Source organism: Lathyrus oleraceus, chromosome 3 (genome assembly GCF_024323335.1).
Source record: "Lathyrus oleraceus cultivar Zhongwan6 chromosome 3, CAAS_Psat_ZW6_1.0, whole genome shotgun sequence".
Classification (NCBI taxonomy): Eukaryota; Viridiplantae; Streptophyta; class Magnoliopsida; order Fabales; family Fabaceae; genus Lathyrus; species Lathyrus oleraceus.
The window spans coordinates 285,226,920-285,246,251 of NC_066581.1; the positions used below are offsets into that span (position 1 = coordinate 285,226,920).

General features: G+C 35.5%; 1 protein-coding gene across 2 annotated transcripts; it reads right to left on the reverse strand.

The window, feature by feature from the left end:
* Positions 1-747: 747 nt before the first annotated feature.
* Positions 748-17,032, reverse strand: LOC127127068 (ATP-dependent helicase BRM). Of its 2 annotated transcripts, XM_051056164.1 has the most exons (18): positions 16,873-17,032; positions 16,528-16,727; positions 16,182-16,382; positions 15,826-16,036; positions 12,154-12,343; positions 9,480-10,799; positions 7,938-9,254; positions 7,604-7,719; positions 7,302-7,389; positions 7,126-7,212; positions 6,801-6,893; positions 6,630-6,713; positions 6,353-6,556; positions 4,891-5,133; positions 3,283-4,818; positions 2,649-3,182; positions 1,854-2,105; positions 748-1,674 (listed from the first exon to the last, which is right to left on the reverse strand). In XM_051056164.1, exons 5-18 carry the CDS (start codon positions 12,319-12,321, stop codon positions 1,057-1,059), a joined length of 6,660 nt encoding a protein of 2,219 aa, XP_050912121.1. In that variant the 5' UTR covers positions 12,322-12,343; positions 15,826-16,036; positions 16,182-16,382; positions 16,528-16,727; positions 16,873-17,032; the 3' UTR covers positions 748-1,056. The 2 variants fall into 2 exon arrangements, with proteins under 2 accessions (XP_050912121.1, XP_050912120.1); XM_051056163.1 differs by lacking the exons at positions 15,826-16,036; positions 16,182-16,382; positions 16,528-16,727; positions 16,873-17,032 and adding an exon at positions 12,432-12,891.
* Between the last annotated feature and the right edge of the window lie 2,300 nt (positions 17,033-19,332).

Below are 19,332 nucleotides of genomic sequence, written 5' to 3' on the forward strand. Positions count from 1 at the left end.
CGTTGAATTTTAAATAGATTGGATAACGGATTCAGATAAACTCGATTCAACTCAACACATGTACACCCTAATTTGTATATGACTTAATACTCAAATAACTTTTTAAATATTAAAACTCCAAAATGTAAATGTAGTAAAAGTAACAAAGAAAAATAATTGGTCATTTAAAATAAAAATCACCTAATATCAAGATAAATTAGGCGCAATCAAATTTGATTCCACACAACTAATTTAAACATGTGTTTGAAACATATAACTTTTGTTAAAAAAATTTTTTTATATTTTTTAATTTTTAAAGGATTTATAATTTTAGTTTGGATCAATTTAAATTTAAATATCTTAATATTACATAATAGTGATAAAAAAAAGTTATGTAAAAACATTTATCAAAAAATATATTAAATTGAAAAGTCTAAAATAATGTTTGCTATAAAAAATTTTTAAAAGTATTCCGGTTAAATTTACCTTAACAAATGGTTTTGGATAAAAAAAAACTATAAAATATCAAAATTAAAAACCCATGTGCGAAACTAGGAATTTGGTTCAATTTGATACGGATCAAATTAAAAAAATTTGACTCTATTCAAGTGTGTCAGTTTTTTTTTCTTTCTAAACTGTTCCATGAACAGCTCTATCCACAGTAAAATAAACTTTAGCCTGGTTCAAATCAAAAGTTCATAGGTTTATTAGTACATATAATAATAATAATCTGGAAGGGTTTTGTTGTCAATGGGGAAAACGGGACCATGTAGAAACTACCTAATTAATTATTGAATGGACTAATATGAACCAGCAAGTTAATATACATACACAAGAGATTCAGCATATATATCTATGGTAAAAGCAGCATATACCCCAATAAAAAAATTTAATCGCCTGTAATATAACCCCATTGAAGGTAGCTCTAAAATACAAAAGAGGACCTAACTCTATATTATTAACAGTTTATGCTGAACAACTCTATCAATGGATAATAAGGGCAGCAACTAAAATTCTTTCCTGAAACTAACATCAATGTCTCCAATTATATACCATCCTTTGTATCACGAAAAAAATCTACATATGGCTTGGTCTTCTCTTCCCAGAATCTGTCCTCATCCGCTTCACGGGATTTGCCCATCCAACTGACCCACCAGACCCATTTGGTTTCTGACCACGGTCGGCCCTAGGGGTAGAACCTGAACCTGAAGTTGGACTTCTCATGGCAAGAACCAGGCTAGGTGGTGAAATAGGACCAGTTGCTCCAATCCTAGACTTCCCCCATGGCTTTTCTCTCTCATTTCTTTTCTTCTTGCATACAACCAGTTCACCTGGGTGAACAAGCAGTGAAGGACTATCATGCTGAAGTTGCTCCCTGGCACTGGAACTGCCACTTCCAGTTTTTGATACCTTCTGCGGCAATTGGACTTTGATCCTGCCACTTTCGCCGTTGGAAGTGGATCCACGTTGTGGCGACTTTTGAGTAGGGAATGGATCAGTCACCATATCATTCTTCCCTCTCTTTCTCTTACTACTTGGACCAGCAGTCACTTGCCTTGGGGATGCTACTGCGCTGGCAGAAACTTGACTAGAAAAAGAAAGTGCACTTCTTGCTTCTCCGAAGTCAATATCAGAAAATGCGACTTTTATTATGTCAAAAAAGAGATCATGAACCTTCCTTGCTTCAGATCTTACCTGTGAATAATGATCACTTGGAACTTTTAACCTTTGCAAAAATATAGATCATATATAAACAATCCTTGTGTCATTATCAACTTATTATTTGACAGCCATCTCAATCATGCAAAATACAATTAATCAGTTTATGTTTTTAATTTGCTAAAGCGATTTTGAACAATGATAAGAAATCTTACCTCATATGAGTACCCATAGAAATGCATTGCACTCTTCAGCATGAATTGCACATCAAACACAAGCTCCATTACTCCATTGTACTCCAGTCTATCAATTCGCTGGTCAATCTTTCTTAAATCCAAGAGTTTGTTCCCAGAACCACCGGAGAACCCAGAATTCTCAATCCTCTTCCATAAATCTGTCAGCAAAGGTACAATTTGATGGCCTTCCTTGTCTATTCTCCTTTGAAGTTTGCTAATTACATTTTTACACTGCAAGTACACAAGTTGTATGAATTCGTATACTTCCACTAAGTGAGCAAGCAAACAAAACAATGACAGGAAACATCCAAATAGATTATTTAACATAAATGTTAACATAAAGGAGGTAAGATTACAATTTGCATATCCAACAGAAAGTTATGGTGAAAACAGAACAAAATAAGAACACTTTCAGGGTTTACATTTGGTAAAGAAACCTATGATCAGACACCCAAAAATTCATTTGCAATATATTACTAGCTTATTAAAATTGTGTAAGATTAGTAAGAGTTACTATTGGAAGTCTCAAGACTTCGGGGTAGACCTAACTCATCCCTACAAAACCGGCTTGTAAGGTGAGGATTGCCCTCACTTATAAACACAACACAGTGAAGGCTGCAATGAAGGCAAGCCAAACGCCTCAATTTAGGCGACTAGGGGCGGATCGCAATGAAGGCGGAAATTCCAACAGAAAGTCCTTACAAAATGCAGTAAGGAAAAAATAAGATAGATGCAGAAAAGTAGACAGAACATTGATTACTTAATGACACATACCCCTCTCTGGATGATTTCAGCCATTTTAGTGCCATGAGCTGCAGATCCACTTAAATTGATAGGCTTCCCCTTCCAACTTTCTCTAGAGTGTTCACCACTATCTTCTGAAGGAGAAGATGTGCAGTTCAAACGACTGGACTTAGGTGGGCCATGTAATTTGGATGCATTGGGTACTTTCCTTGAAGGTAAATTTCGCTTATTTTTAAATAAAGGTTCTTTCTTATCATGCTTACTGGAATCTCCAAGTGATTTTGATTCTGGGCCAACCCTTGTTTGCAATTGATATTTATTGTTTAGCAAAAGAGATGATTCTCCACGTTGAAGAGATGCCATCTCACTGCCAGACTTTTCCCCGGGCCTTTCCATGGTGTGACGAGGCCGAACACGAAGACTACGTTTACGCTTAATCTTGGGTTTCTGCAAAACCTGTTCTTCCTCACCTTCATCACGATCATGAATCCAACTTCCCGACTGTTGATGATACATGTGAGATTCACCAGATACTGCAATTTCCCCTTCCTCTAACTCATGTCCCTGGTAAAAGTTATCAGAAGATATTAATAAGAATGTAATAGAACAAAAACAACCACCTGGCAAATAGTAAAATATTCAAAACACAAAATAAAGTGTGTACCATCCTTTTCGAGACTGAACTTGGCTTGGCATCCAGCGCAGACAGGGAAGCAAATTTCTGAGAAGAAACTGATGGTGACACTGTTTGTGTTGGTCTTTGACCGTCTGCAGACGATGCTGGGGAACCGATTTCTTTAACCACGTGAATATTTCTAGCACCTTCTGAAGACCTAGGAAATTCATATTCAGCATCAGAAGGAGTAACATTTTCCAACTTATGTTTATCCCCGGGTTGAGCTCCATCAGCCCCACAATACCCATCATCTTCATCATGTGCAGAATCTTCATTTCTGTCTTCATAGATTTCTTCAGAGGATTCTTCAATTTCATCTTCCAACTCTTTATAATTAGGATTCTTTTTTCCCTTTGGTCGCCCCCTTCTCCGTTCAGAACCCATTTCACTGGATTCCAAGGCAACATTACCACCCGATAAAGTGTTCTTCTTTGATGGTCTTTTTGATGAAGCGGCAATAGCAGCACTCACTTCTCTTGTATTGGCTCGAAGCCACTTAGGCACCTGATCATACCGAGTCATCTCCTCAAGCCATTCCTCTTCTTCATCCATTTGATCAAACAATTCAACTTCCTCTTCATTCCTAGCAATCATGCGATTTACCTCCTGCAATGAAGGAACATCGTGGACAGTTTCTTGACACCGTTCTTCATCATGCAATAATGTCTCTAAAGTCAAACGCCTCTCTTCATGTGTTGTCCTTTGATCAAAACGTCCAGCATTAATAACCTCATCAGCCATATCAATCTTATATTGTTGAATATTGCTCCTTATGAGGCTCTCGATGGATCCTATATAACGATCCTTACCTGCAAGCTCATCCTCCATATCAATAGTGCCTCTGCTTCTCCGTTCATCCTCCTTCTGATGGCTAGAGATTTTGTCAACAACAGCTTCCATGTAGATAACTTTGACTTCTCTTTTTTGTCCAATGCGATGAGCTCTAGCCACAGCCTGCTCTTCATTTTTAGGGTTTGGGTCAGGATCATATATGACTACTGTGTCAGCAGACTGAAGGTTAAGGCCTCTCCCAGCAGCCCGGATACTAAGCAAGAAGATGAAACAGTCAGAATTAGGGCTATTGAAGTCTACTATAGCTGATTCACGGTCATCCAAAGTTGTTGTCCCATCAATTCTTCTGTACACAAGCCTTCGCCATTGCAAGTACTCTTCCAATATGTCTAGGAGTTTTGTCATGGTACTAAACAGCAAAACTCGATGTCCGGTTCTTTGAAGTTTTACGAGAATCCTATCTAGCATCCACAATTTCCCACAACTTTTTACTATAAACTCTTTGGATAAATCATTAAAAAATGGGTAATTAAGCAATGGATGATTGCAAGTTTTCCGTAGCTCCATGCATCTATTATTTAAAGTTTTATACTGCTTTGCCTGGTATAACGGGCTTTTTTGCATCCGGAGTTTCTCTTCCTCAGGATTAAGACGAAGGGTTCCGGTTGATTTGATCCAGTCATAAATGGCACTCTGGAAGGCTGACATTCTACATCGTAAAACCATGGATACCTGCAGTGCAGCATTGGTATCAGGATTATGTCACAAAGTACAGTAAACGGTTAAGAGTTGTAGTAGTCAAACCTTTGGTGGTAGCGAGCCTTCAACCTCTTCAACACGGCGCCTGAGCATGAAAGGCTCAAGAATCTGATGAAGCCGATGGATAATGATAACTTTCTTCTCTGTCTCAAGCCAATCATCCTCTGCATTTTGGGTGGGATCTTCCTTTTGAAATGGTTTTGAGAACCAATCATTAAAGGCTTTCTTATTGTCAAAAACCTCAGGAAGAAGTAAATTTAAGAGTGACCAAAGTTCCTTCAAATCATTCTGCAGAGAAAATTAAATCATTAACAATTTCATCAACAAGATATGCATTGCACAAGGAACCTCAGATCTATCGCTTGGCAAAATGACATCTACATGAAATTAACATGTAGGAAAAAACATAATAGTCTAAACATTAGCTTACATATTTTATAAAGAAACACTCGTCAAAATTATGAATCACTGGACAGAGAACTTTGCCACATTAAAGTATCCACTGAACATCCACAACTGCCGTTGCCAAAATATGATATGCATATTTGACCCCAAAGTTTCGGTGGCAAAAAGAGACCTATTTTGAGATTATTTATAATTAAACTTCAATAAAAGGCCTTATTAATAGCATTCATTGAGGTAATTTTGGACTGTAAACTAAATGAACCATAATGCTAAAAGCCTCAAACCACATCTTAGCATCAGCATTTACGCAAGCATGTCAAGACTAGAACTTGAGCTTGGCAAAAGCTGAGTCTAGCCTTGTGCGGATATTTTATGTTTTTACTCACACTCAAAAAAGAACCAGCAAACTAAAACTACTCATATAAATGAATAATATATTTCTCCAGCTTCTGAAAAAAGTTGTGATTTGTACATGGTCGGATATAATTTTTAATTTATAGCTCAACAAGTAAAATTTCCTATAAGTATCAGTTCATAGTACCCCCTCTCAGTAATGTCTTCGCAAATATTTTTAAAGTCGAACAAAGAAAATTCCAATAACATCAAGCAAGATGCTGAAAAGTTTAAGCTGCTAGGTGGAAAGCTTATGAATGGTTTTTAAATATCTAATACACCCCCTCATAGAAGAGCTTTTTGGGCATGACATATGGACACTACACAGGCCCATTCAATTTTGTGCTGAAATTTAACTTTATTTAGAAGAACAAGATTAGCAATGCGTGAAGCTTATGACCCCTTGGCAATAGAAGATTCGATACCATGTGTCAGAAGAACTGATTCTCCAAAAAGCTAAAGCTATATGGTGAAAACATGTGAACGATTTAAGTAGCTATATGGTGAAGAGTAAATACATATAAATGGTTTAAATATTGCTATTTACTATTGCTATTAGTTAGCAAGGGAATAACAAGCTGACAACATTACAGAAATCTGGAAGTTTTAAGATATGCTAATGTTTGGTTCAATTGGGGCATAAAATATTCTATGTTTGTAGGAAACCACAGCAATAATGCATTTCATATCAAACCAGAACAGAACAAACCTGTAAAGGTGTTCCTGTCAGAAGCAGGCGTCTGTGACACCGATATCTATCAAGATCACGAGCTAAAACTGACTCTCTATCCTTCATTCTCTGAGCTTCATCAATTACGATATACCTCCAATCAATTTTTGAAAGCTTTGCTCGGTCATACATGATGAACTCATAAGTAGTCACAAGGACATTAAATTTCATAGCCATAACCTCCTGCAAATATAAAATACTTAGGGCTGATTGAATTACTCCTAACAGTATATATTAATAGCTGTGGCACACTTACTTGAGAAAATAATTTTGACCGGTGATCCTTCATTCCAACATAAAAAATGCATGACACAGATGGTAACCAAGTATGCAATTCACTCTGCAGAGTCGATGCATATTTTTGGGTTTAGGCACACTAAATCACAGAGAAAAGGTATATCATTGAAATGAATAAGTTGAAGCACACCTTCCAGTTAACCAAAACGGCGTTTGGAACTATTATAAGATGTGGGCCATAGTTTCCTTTAAATTCCATTAAGTATGCAATTAACGCCATAACCTGGACAAGGAAGAAATATTTTAGTTGACAAGAGGTGCACACAGCTAACAAGTAATTAATTATATATACACTTCAGATAACATTTAAAAACATAAGAATAATCCTCTTACTTACATCTCCCACCTATGACATAATGAATTTCAATATTTAGTGTATAAACACTTGATGGTAAAAACACACAATCGAGGTCACACCCATTTTAAGGGAGGACACTGCAGAGCATTATACTAACCTGGACTGTTTTGCCAAGACCCATCTCATCAGCCAAAATTCCATTTAATTTGTTGTTATACAAAGAAAGCATCCATTGCAATCCAACCTTCATAAATAACATGACAAATACTTGAAAATTTACTCAAAGATGATAAGAAGAAATTGCGAACAATTTCACTAACTGTAGAAACCTACAAGCTGATACTCTCTCAGTGTTCCAGCCCGCAACATTGATGGCTGCCTTAAAACTTTTTCATTCACAGCATGAGCAAGGTTGTAATACCTGGTATGTGGCCAATGAAGGTAATCAGAAGGCATCAGAAATATTATATAACCAATAAAATGTTTAAAAGGTTAATTTAGGTAAACAATAGTGCGTCATTAAAAAAGTTTTATGAAGGTATTTTGGTAAATTTCATGCCAAAAGCCAGTACTACAATACATTCTTGTGCCAAAAGCCCAAAACTAGAGATACACAAAAGTTGAACAAAACTCACTTGCTGACAGAAGATGAGCCATCATTTGGAGCATTCATCTCTGTAAAACGATTTCTAATCATCACTTCTTCTCCAGCACAAGCTGCTGCAGCTCTGACTTCTTCTTCAGAAAGACCCTTTAATCATAAAACAATTATCAATGATAAGTACATGATTTCAAAAAGAAGTTATAAGTGTTACATTAGAAAACATCTAAAACCAAAACTTCAAAAATGAATTATATGGAAAACAAAATCAAAAGGCACACAAAATGTAAAACTTTTCCCTCGGGCCATTAGAGTTTTCCTTTTCTTTTTTTTTAAATTTAGGGAGAGGGGAAAATAATGAATCATGCCTGTAATCGTGCGGCAGCTGCTGCAGCTTTTGCTGCCTCCTCCACTTCCTGATGATTTTTGGCAGAAGTTATCTTACTTCCTAATTTTTGGAGATACTCTTCAGTTTGAGTTAAGAAAGTTGAAAGTACAGTGTATCTCTCCGCAGCATCACCTGGAAGGCTAGTCTGTTGCTCCAGCAACATCTCCCTATATCTGTCAACATCATTGTTTTTTAAGGCCTCCATCCTCTTGTTCCTGTCATCATCCTTATGTTTTGAGAACTCTTTCAACATCTTTTCGTGATATTTGGCCACCCCTCTATTGCGGGCAGTTCGGGCATCACGAATGGCCCAGTGAACTTCAAGAAGCTTCTTGCGCCATTGGAATATAGATTTCAGTTGCTTCTCCCTTACAGCTTTCTGAGATGACTGTACTTGTCTAGCGAGTTCCACACGCTGACGTTCGCACAGCCGAACAAACTTGCGATATGGCCTATCTGGCATTGCCATTATCTCTTGTTGCTGTTGATCAATCTCATCTCTTAAACGTGCCTGAAGATCTATAAGGCGAAGCTTTTTCTCTTCAATTTGCAACCTCAATACAAGATCTGGCCTAATTCTTTTCCTCTCTAAGTTTACCGCAAGTAATCCTTCAATCTTCTTTAAATTCTCTGTCCTTCTCTTGTTAAAAACTTCCATGCCTTCCTCGTAAAGAAGCTCTTTTACATCATATGCCAGTGACAAATTATTGTTGTTGTTGTTTACCATCATTGATGACCCAAAGGAATCATGTTTCCTAGTGAAGAAAGGAAAATCAAATAGGGGCCCATGATATTTTTTGGTGGGTCCTGTATCCTTTGGCTGGCCAACAGTGCTTGACTGTGCAGGTTTATTAATTTGTGCAGTGTCAGTTATGGTAGCCTGGGAGGCGACAGCCTTTCCTTTATCTAATGCTAACTCAGTTCTAACAGGAGCTCTGTTAATCCCACGTTCAGTTTCCTGGTCTGACTTAGCAGAGCATCCAAAGGATTGCTGCTCTTCCTTTCCAACAGAGACCGTTGTCACAGAAGGCATAGCTTGCCTATGAACTGCTGCTCCAGTGGATTTCTGATCTCTTGCGAAAGTTTCCTGCTTTGAAGAATTTCCATCAAGAGATGTGATTGGCTGTGAATCCTTGGTATTGGAATCATTCCTCCTTATTTGTTCTACCACAGTATTTCCCGCAGATTTATCCTGATTCTGGCCTCCTGCAGAGTGAATTGGCTGCTTCACTTGCAAATGAAGAGGTGGTGGAGTAATGGCCTGAAGAAGTTCTTGGGGAAGTGTACTTTCACCTTTCTATCAACCAACAGAAAAAGAATATTAGTGAGCACAATCTTCATTAGAAATTATATAGTTTTTTTTTTGCAAAGAATCAGATATGATATAGTAAATCTTCATAGGGCTTATATAAACACAAAGAGTAGGCAAGCAGAAGCAGACAGCCATAGACAATGAGAAAAAAGGGATATGATCACAAATGAAATGGGCACCAAAGAAAACTCAATTGAGGCAGATGCTAACCTTCAGCCGCCTAAATGCTAGTATCTGTGCTTTAAGAACATGGAGCTGATGTTTGGTAAAACTAACTCGTTTTTGAGCCGTATGAGACGGTCCCCCTTGAGGTTTGGTATAATTTCCGGAGCCTCCTTCCTTTGTCAGCCCTCCAGCCTGGGAAGCATGTTGGGTTAATTGTTGGTTGTACTGCATTTTTGCATGTTCCGAACCAGATCCACATGATGAAGCTTTTGCATTCAAAGAACTATCAGCACCTAAGCTCATGTTTGCAGAAGATTGATGTGGATGCATATAAGGCATTCCATTACCAGCTACAACAGATTGCTTCGAAGATCCTCGAGCATCTCTACTATGAAGACTGAACTGCTGCACTGCCATGTCACTGGAGTTTCCAGCCACACCAGCATTGATGGGTAAGCCCAAATGGCTGGGTGGAGCTGTCTGCCTGGCTTTTGCAGAAACTACCTGTTCAGACACACCACTAGATGAATTAGCACGAGCAGATCCCTCGCTTGCAACTTCCGGAGAAGTAACCTGCTGGTTTGAAACGGGGACAGAGGATGACTGAGCAACAATGCTAGTAATGTTTTCCTTTGGTTGTTGAATCATCCTTGATTGCATCAAGGGAAAGAGCTGAGCCACTAAGTTAGCATTTGCAGGTTGTGATAGATCAATATTCCGTTCATGTGCCCATTCCTGCATAGCTCGGAGTTGAGCAGACATAGCAATCTGGTTGTTCATAGCACTTGGCATGCTCTGCTGAGTTGATAGTGCTTGCACAGGCCTTATAATATTCCCAGGCATCAAATGCCCAATGGCTGGTCCATGAGCTGAAGGCTTTTCTTCATTCTTCTTATCAGGAGCTAGCTGATGTCCATGCTCTATCCTCTTTTCATCATGAGAAAAATGTTCAGATGAATTCCTAGAAGTTGATCCTTGGCCATGATTCGGTGCCTGCATTGCCATAAGCTCCTGCAATTTAAAATTTCCCATTCGCATTTCTTGATCCTTAACAGATGTGGGACCTGACATTTCCATTTTAGATTGCTGTTGTGACTGTATTGCCAAAGCAGACTTTTGTTGAGAACTCTGGAGAGCATATTGATAATATGCTTGTTGGACAGGACTTAGCATCTGCTGCTCAATGCCTTGACCCTGGTTGGGTCCATGTTGAGCTGAATCAAAAAAATTTCGAGGCTGCTGAGGCCGTTGCATGGCCGTAGAAGATGAGAAATTGTTATTCCCAAATACTCCTTGAAGCCCTGCTTGATATGCCAGCACCGCTTCATTCCCTTCAGGTTTTCTACGCAGTTGCTGTTGAAATGACTGCATATATATATTAGTTGAGAAATGTCATCATTCCACGGCATAAATGTTATGATTCAAAATTTCAAAAAAAAAATTGTAACTTAGATCACAGTGAAAATCTCATACATTTCAAGACAAACACGGGTAGACAAATACTTGTCAAGTATAACATTAGCTAATTTGGTTCACAAAACCTACAACACCACTGTTGACTGCATGTCTTAAAAAGAATTACCAAAATTTGAAGGACTTTTGTGCAGGGTGCTATTAATGTTATTATATACATGGCTACAAAGGAAATAAAGAAACTATGGCCTCTCCTGAAGTTATATTATACAACCATGAAAGCATATTCCTTAAGTACGACAAGTACATAACATAAAGAAATCAGTCATATTTAATGATCACACTACTTTGAGATAGATGTAGATATAATGACAATCTTCCCATTAAGACTGCATTTGATAGAAAACTGTAAATCAAATAAGAAACAAACGATCTTAATTATTAACTTCAAACGTCTTTACTTAAAATAACAGAAGAGAGAAGCAGCAAGAACAATTAAGACAAGCTGACAATTCACAAAAGATGACGAAATAACACTTTTTAGAAAGCTGCAAGTTTATCTTCTTTGATTACAACCCACAACTAATAAATGCTTTCCAACTTATTTACTTAAAGATAAATAAAGGGCAAGGGGGATCCAAAATCTAAAATTAATAATATTAAAATTTCAACAATAGCACCTGCAGAGAAAGAAAAATAAAGAGAAAAGAAGGGAGTTCATTTAACACAAAAACAAAATAACATGACATATAAAAGGAAATTCCTTAAAAACTGCAGGAGAAAAAAATATCATAAACAAAAGAGTCATACTTGCCTATATTTGAACATCATATATGAACAAAAATTAAATTCAAAGACCAATTAATTAATAAAAAATTCAAAGTCAACAGAAGGGTGCAAGATGTTAGGTGTGATTAAAAGGAAGCTAGACCAGAACTGACACATCAGCAGTAAAAAATTACAAACCAATCATTTCCAGGTACAATGATTCTATCAGTTTCCATATTATTGACTAATGATTCCATCAGTTTCTATACTATTATTTGAAATGCCTGAAAAACAATTAGTTCAAAAGAAAAGCATAAACCCTGCCAACCAATTAGCTTAAGACATTCTTTTAAATCCCATTACCAATCACCAAGTGTTTTAAATGCAAAGCATTCTCATTTCCAAAGCCAATCATGTGTTCAAAAATCTGACACAACTGAATTATCAGAATAGAACAAGAACTTGCCATGAGATAATACACAATATACTAGTACCAAATTATCACCGAAATTCAGCTAAAACAATTCAAAATACACACCTGTCTAGAAGAACCTATTATCTGCTGTTGCTGCTGCAATGAGTCCAATCCCATGAGAGAGGCCGCCGAAGACGAAGAAGACGGCGATGCAGCCGCTGACGACGTCGACGCTGCCCGCCCTGCCGGATTCCGGCCGGGCCCACTGCTGCCGGCGCCGCCAGATTGCATTCAGTCACCCAAAATTCACCACCTACATTACCACACAATTGAGGTCACTCCCACTGAAAAAAGACAACAAACTCCAAACAAAACAAAAACACCTAGAAAAACGCATTAACCTTAAGAATCCCTCTCAATTTCAACAAAAACACATTATTTTCCCTCCGATCGCAACGTTCAAAAAATCACAACAACCGCCATTTTCTCTCTCTAGCTGCTGATACTGACACAAACTCTTTTTCTCTCTCTAGAATCCGCGACTTTCGGTGCGCAATTGATAAAGGATCTTTCACTGCATAAAACCGAACTTGACGGAATCGATTATTCCACACGCGATTTCGCAATTTCACAGTCAAACCCTAAGCGCAATTTTTTCCCCTTTTTTTCAACTTTCGTTTTCCATTTTGTTTAGAACAAAAATGGTGTTTATATAAAAGCTTTCTCTTCTCTTACTTCAAATTTTCATCACTGATCTGTGTCGTTTATGTAATTAGCCATGAAAATCAGCTACAAAACTACGGTTAAAGATTTACCAAAAGTAGCAATTCAGATTAACCCCTCTTTCCTATCAAAATTACATATCTAAACTTTTATGTAACATTATTAGCACTAAATATTGTGTTATTACAAGTTTTTCTATGCACTTATTGTAATTAAAATCATTTTAAGGTGGTTATTTAGTAGCTATCTAGTGATATCATATGAATTTGTTACATTTCACTCTATAATTTTTATTTTAAAAGTGAGTTTGACAACAGACTAGTTTAAAAAAAATATTTATTTATTCATAATTTTTTTTGGTTAATGAAAAAATATACTGTATTTGATTAGTTTTTATGGTTTTCCTAATACTTGTAAGCCCCTGTCCTACATGATTATATTGGACCTATCAGTTATCACTATCACCAAAGTCTATTCAATGATTATAGTTTAATTGGTTTGATTCAGTTTTCAAGATCATGTTTTAGCAACATTGATTTTGAGCAATGTATGTGATGTGACAATTGACATTACGTCTATAGTTTAAGTTGATTGATATATTAGGTATCAAATCAATGCAAAATAATCAAGATGTAAATTACATATATATTGTTAGAGCCAAATCAATAAAAAGTTATGGTAATTTTGTTGGTAAGAATGAGTCATATTTCACTAGAATCACACATTAGTCATGCTTATGGGAAAAACATGCTTAAGAAGTAGTAAAGGAAAAAAATTAATGGAATTAAAGATGAGACTTAAAAAGTTAATGAAGTCAACACTATGAGCTTGTACAGAGATAAACCTAATAAAGTGATAGTATGAAGTAAAAAAAAGTGAATTTAGAAGAATTATGAATAAAGATCCTCTCTCCACCTTCACCCTCTTTTTTAGAAAAAATGATCGATTTGTTTTGTCAAAATAATTTTGTTTCTTATAGGATTTCTCTACTTTTTATTTTGAGACATTACATGATTCAAACATATAGGAATGTAACTCATTAACTCATTCCACTAACACAACCATTAAGAATCAAAAATCAATTACATTATTTATAAAAATGACTATTATATAATTTCCATGTATTAAACATAATGACTTTTTTTAGAATCAACAAAAATAATTGTTTGAAATGATTCTATGTATAGAAGATTTTCACAATTATACATGTATTTGTAAAAAATATAATAGAGATGGAGATAGTGAGATTGTGAACCCTCTTAGATAAGAAAATGCAAGAGAATGATATATGTTGAATGTGATCAAATTAGTTAATAATCTCTAAATTACGAGGATTGGCATATTTATAGGTCTAACGGCAAATTGTTGGGTGAAGAACTGGTTTCCTCCCAATTATTTGACAAGAGCATATGGGCAGGGAGATTGGTCTCACTAGTATAAATATGAAGACTGGTTTTCCACGTTAGTAGGAAGAAACAACTTCTTATTAGGGAGAGTGACAAATACCGACGCTTTCAAAGGTATGTAGTATGGCACGTGACAATTCAGTTGTTCCCTAATGGATAAGGAAATGGGTCGGGCGGCTAGCCTCATGGGCGTGACGGGTTGGATCAAGCGGTCCATGACCCGTCAAGTTACGCCCACCTGAACGTCCAGTGTCCCTTTATGATGTTTCTTGGGTCGACTGGGTTATGGATTTTTCTCTTCTATGCCTAATCAAAAATATCTCAGTCCACCACCTTAACCATGAGGTCTGAGAAGAGCAAAGTGATTTAAATTCAGTAGATGACGATATATTTTTAGTGCAGTGGGTCCCTCAAGCATAACTTAGAGGTTGAGTCCCTCAAGATTTACTTAGGACGAGTCCCTTAAGCGTTACTTGAGGTAAGTCCCTCAAATGTAGGTTAAAGGATGGGTCCCTCAAACACATATTAGAGAGTGAGTCCCCCGAGTGTTATCCGGGGTGAGCCCTTCAGGCGTAGCTTAGAAGAAAAGTCTCTCAAACGTTACTTGGGATGAGTCCCACAAGCGTTACTTGTGGAAATCACGTGGAGAATTTAATGTCTCGATATGATGAGTTTTGTCTTGGGAAAGCACAACCACCGTGGGTTGTTGATTTATATGCATGCGTCTAATTTGGCATGTAGATGTCCTACGACCTACTAGCAGGCACATCCTTACAACTTGGCAATGATACATACTCGACCTAGAATTTTGCCTTATAAATAAAGGATTAACAATTAATTATCTTACTTTATTATGGAAAGTAAAATATAGATGGTGAGCCCTCTTACGTGAGAGAATGCAAGAGAGTTATGTATAATCAATATGTGAAAATAGTGAATGATCTCTCAATCTTAATGGTTGGGGTATTTATAGGCTTAAATCTTGGTGAAATTGTTGGGTGAAAATTGGTTCTCTTCCAAGTGCTTAGCTGGAGCGTAGGGAGATTGGTTCTCCCCCTAGTAGGAACGAGAAGACCAGTTTTCCACGTTAATAGGAAGAAGTAATTTTTTTCCTTAGAAAAGTGGAAAACAACGACCATTTCAAGGACACATGGTCTGACACATAATAATTTTATCGTCCCATAATGAGTAAGGAAATAGGTTGGACGGATCTTCCTATAGATGTGATGGGTTGGATCGGGCGACCCATGACTCATCGGGTCGCGCCCGCCCTAACATCAAGTGTTCCTTTATGACGTTTCTTGGACCCACTTAGTTATAAAATGTCATCTTGACCCAATCAAAACTATTCTAGTCAAATACATAACATAATTCAAATTCATTCTCGTGTTAACAATATCTAACATATATTAGCATATTAACAATAAAACTATCAAGATTCTGAAATTTAATTTGTATAAATTATTCCTTTTGAAAAATCTATGAGTAATTGAGAGCTATAATATTGTAACTAAACCTTGGTTATCAAATTTCAAAACAAAAGAAATTTTAAATGGAAAATATCAATGTTTTTATTCAACATAACAAACAAAAATATAGAAGACAAAAAAATAATCTAAAGTATAAATACATTTAAAAAAATTAATAAATGAAAATAAGGAATTACCAGATTTGAGAAGACTCGAAAATTTAGATCTTCGATCAACCCACAAAATTATATGATATAATAATCAGTGAGGTATAGATCGATGACGCTTTGGTCTGAAAACGTGAAGCTTCGACACAAGTGTATAGCCAATTATGGTGCAATGCCACGAAAAGGTATTCAATGGGTTCGTGCACGACTACTGCGGCCGGTGTTAGGGGAGACTGGAACCCTAAAATATTTCAAAACAAATCTAAATTTCGAATGGAAAAAATCATTATTTTTACTCAACACAACAAACAAAAGTGTAGAAGACAACAAAATAATCTAAAATTTAAAGATATTCAAAAACTTATTAAATGAAAATAAGGAATTACCAGATCTGAGAAGACTCAAAAACTTAAACCATCGATTGACCCACAAAATTATATGATATAATAATTTGCAAGCTATCGATCGATGACGTTGTGGTCGAGAAACATGAAGCTTTAACACAAGTGTGTAGTCAACTATGGTGCAATGCCACGAAAAAGCTATTTGATGAGCTCGTGCGGCTGGTGTTAGGGGAGACTGAAACCCTAAAATATTTCAAAATAAGTCGAAACTTCAAATGAAAAAAATCATTATTTTTACTCAACACAACAAACAAAAGTGTAGAAGACAACAAAATAATCTAAAATTTAAATATATTCAAAAACTTATTAAATGAAAATAAGGAATTACCAGATCTGAGAAGACTCAAAAACTTAAACCATCGATTGACCCACAAAATTATATGATATAATAATCTGCAAGCTATCGATCGATGACGTTGTGGTCGAGAAATATGAAGCTTCAACACAAGTGTGTAGTCAATTATGGTGCAATGCCACGAAAAGCTATTTGATGAGCTCGTGCGGCTGGTGTTAGAGGAGACTGAAACCCTAAAATATTTCAAAACAAGTCGAAAGTTCAAATGGAAAAAATCATTATTTTTACTCAACACAACAAACAAAAGTGTAGAAGACAACAAAATAATCTAAAATTTAAAGATATTCAAAAACTTATTAAATGAAAATAAGGAATTACCAGATCTGAGAAGACTCGAAAACTTACACCGTCGATTGACCCACAAAATTATATGATATAATAATTTGCAAGCTATCGATTGGTGATGTTATGGTCGAGAAACATGAAGCTTCAACACAAGTGTGTAGTCAACTATGGTGCAATGCCACGAAAAGCTATTTGATGAGCTCGTGCGGCGGGTGCTAGGGGAGACTGAAACCCTAAAAAAAATGAAATAGTTGTAATGAAGAACATATATATATATATATATATATATATATATATATATATATATATATATATATATATATATATATATATATATATATATATATATATATATATATATATATATATATATATATATATATATATATATATATATATATATATATATATATATATATATATATATAACAAAAATTGTAAAATGATATTTTATCCAATGAATACTAAATTATAATTTTTATAGTATATTATACATATAATTCACTTGCTTTTAAATGAATAATAATGATTCCGAAAAAAAAAATCTTAAATTTTAGATTTAATTTTTGAATTATCTATATTATATGAATTGGAATGTAGTAGGTAGATAATAAATATTTATTTTATGTATATATCCAATAAGTGTTCAAAGGGTTAAATATAATTTACCTTTTAATGTGTGTAAGTTTTTGTTTATCCTCCGTAATATATTTATATTCTCCCTTGTAATGTAAAGATTATTTTGTTTTAGTCTCTTAGTTGACAATTTGGACACTGAATCTTCAGTCTTGCTGATGAGGTCTGACTATGTCACTTTTTTTTCTTTATTTAATTTGTGACATGTCAATATTTAGTTAGTTCATAATTTCCATGTCATTATTTAAAATAAAAAGATAATAAATATTTGTATTTGATTTCCCTTAAAAAATGTATTTGAATTAGGGTTTCCATTGTTTTTCCCCATTCCATCAGTTCATCGTCCATCGATTCTTGGGCGAGTTTTGGTGAAGCACATAGGAGGAAGGAAGAAGAATAACGAATAAAAAGCACATAGAAGGAAGACGTCATTAGGAGCTTCTATGGAAGCATTTACTTAAGCAGAAGGGTTGAAATCGTCATTTTCCAATATCTCAGGTTAGGTTTTTAGAACTCTGTTTCTTTAGTGATTGTATTGTTGAATGAATGGAAGATTCCTTGTTGTTATGCAAGATTCTCTATTTTCTGGTTAGACCAGAAACTTTAAGTCACATGCATGAATAATAAAAGATGAATTGTTTATGAAGTTTTTCCTTATTTGTGTATTGATGTGTGGGGTTTAAAAAATGGGAATGTTGACACATGTCTAACCTAAGATGCAAAATCCTTTTACAAAAAATGAATCTCTTTAATATTGTTTTACACCATGAAGATGAATTTGTAAGGGACAAGAACAACAAATTGTTCTACATAGGTGGGATTCAATCCATAGTTTTGGGCAAAATATTGAGAAATGGATTGTATTTGAAATTCATAACTTGGTGAAGGGTTGAGGTTATAAAGAAGGAGTTATAGGGCTTGGACTAAATTTTTTGAAATATATGAAAAAAATTAAGTTAAGTAAGGATGATGGTGCATATGATTTTGCTGTATATTCTTGTGTAAGCAAACTTAATGGTCACATTTATCTAGAACATCAAGTGAATGATATAAAATGAAATAAGGGAACCTCGATTCATTAATGAGATGAAAAATATGGAGGGAAAGGGGGATGAAGGTGTTAAAGGCTTTGATGATAGTGAGGATGAGAGAACTACTGCTTCTATAGATGGATTTCAAGTTAATCCACCCCTAAATGAACCTATCATAGTTACTCAAATTGGACTAATTTGTAGTTCCCAAGAGAACATTGAAGATGATGAATATGTTAGGGATGAATTGGGTAGCTCAGACCTAGATGAACCTGGTGATGGTAATGATAAAGGGCCTAAGTTTAAAATGTTTAGGAAATAACAGCTTAATAAAGACTACCAGTTTAAGTGGGGTATGGATTTAATTATGGAGTTGGTTTTAGAGATGTGATTCGTGAGTGGTTAGTATAAAATAGTAAGGAAATTACCTTTGTGAAAAATGAGAGTTATAGGGTAAGGGTAGAATGCAAGGTTAATTGTGGTTTTTTAGTTCAATGCTCTAGAGTGGGCCACAAGCACACTATGTTATAAAGACATTGGTGGGTACCCACGCATGTGCTAGGATTTTGAACAATAGATCTGTAAACTTAATGTGGGTGGCCAAAGCAGTAGAGAACAAAATGCAAACATCTGAGACTGTGAGAATTTATGATATTATGCAAGATATGAGACAAAACTATTATGCGGGAATTACTATTGCTAGAGCGTGGAAGGCAAAGTTGATTGCAAAGAATGTTATTGAAGGAGATGTTGATAAGAAATATGTAAAATTATAGAGGTATATTATTTAGTTAACAATGGTTAATGTTGGGAATACTGTTAAGAT

What these genes read in the sequence shown, in the direction of transcription:
- LOC127127068 (XM_051056164.1), bottom strand. Translation starts at nt 12,321, where the DNA reads ATGCAATCTGGCGGCGCCGGCAGCAGTGGGCCCGGCCGGAATCCGGCA. An exon ending in GGCTCATCTTCTGTCAGCAA is followed by an intron (nt 7,390 to 7,603) that starts GTGAGTTTTGTT and finishes GCCACATACCAG; the next exon opens with GTATTACAACCTTGCTCATG. An exon ending in TCTATGGGTACTCATATGAG is followed by an intron (nt 1,675 to 1,853) that starts GTAAGATTTCTT and finishes CATTATTCACAG; the next exon opens with GTAAGATCTGAAGCAAGGAA.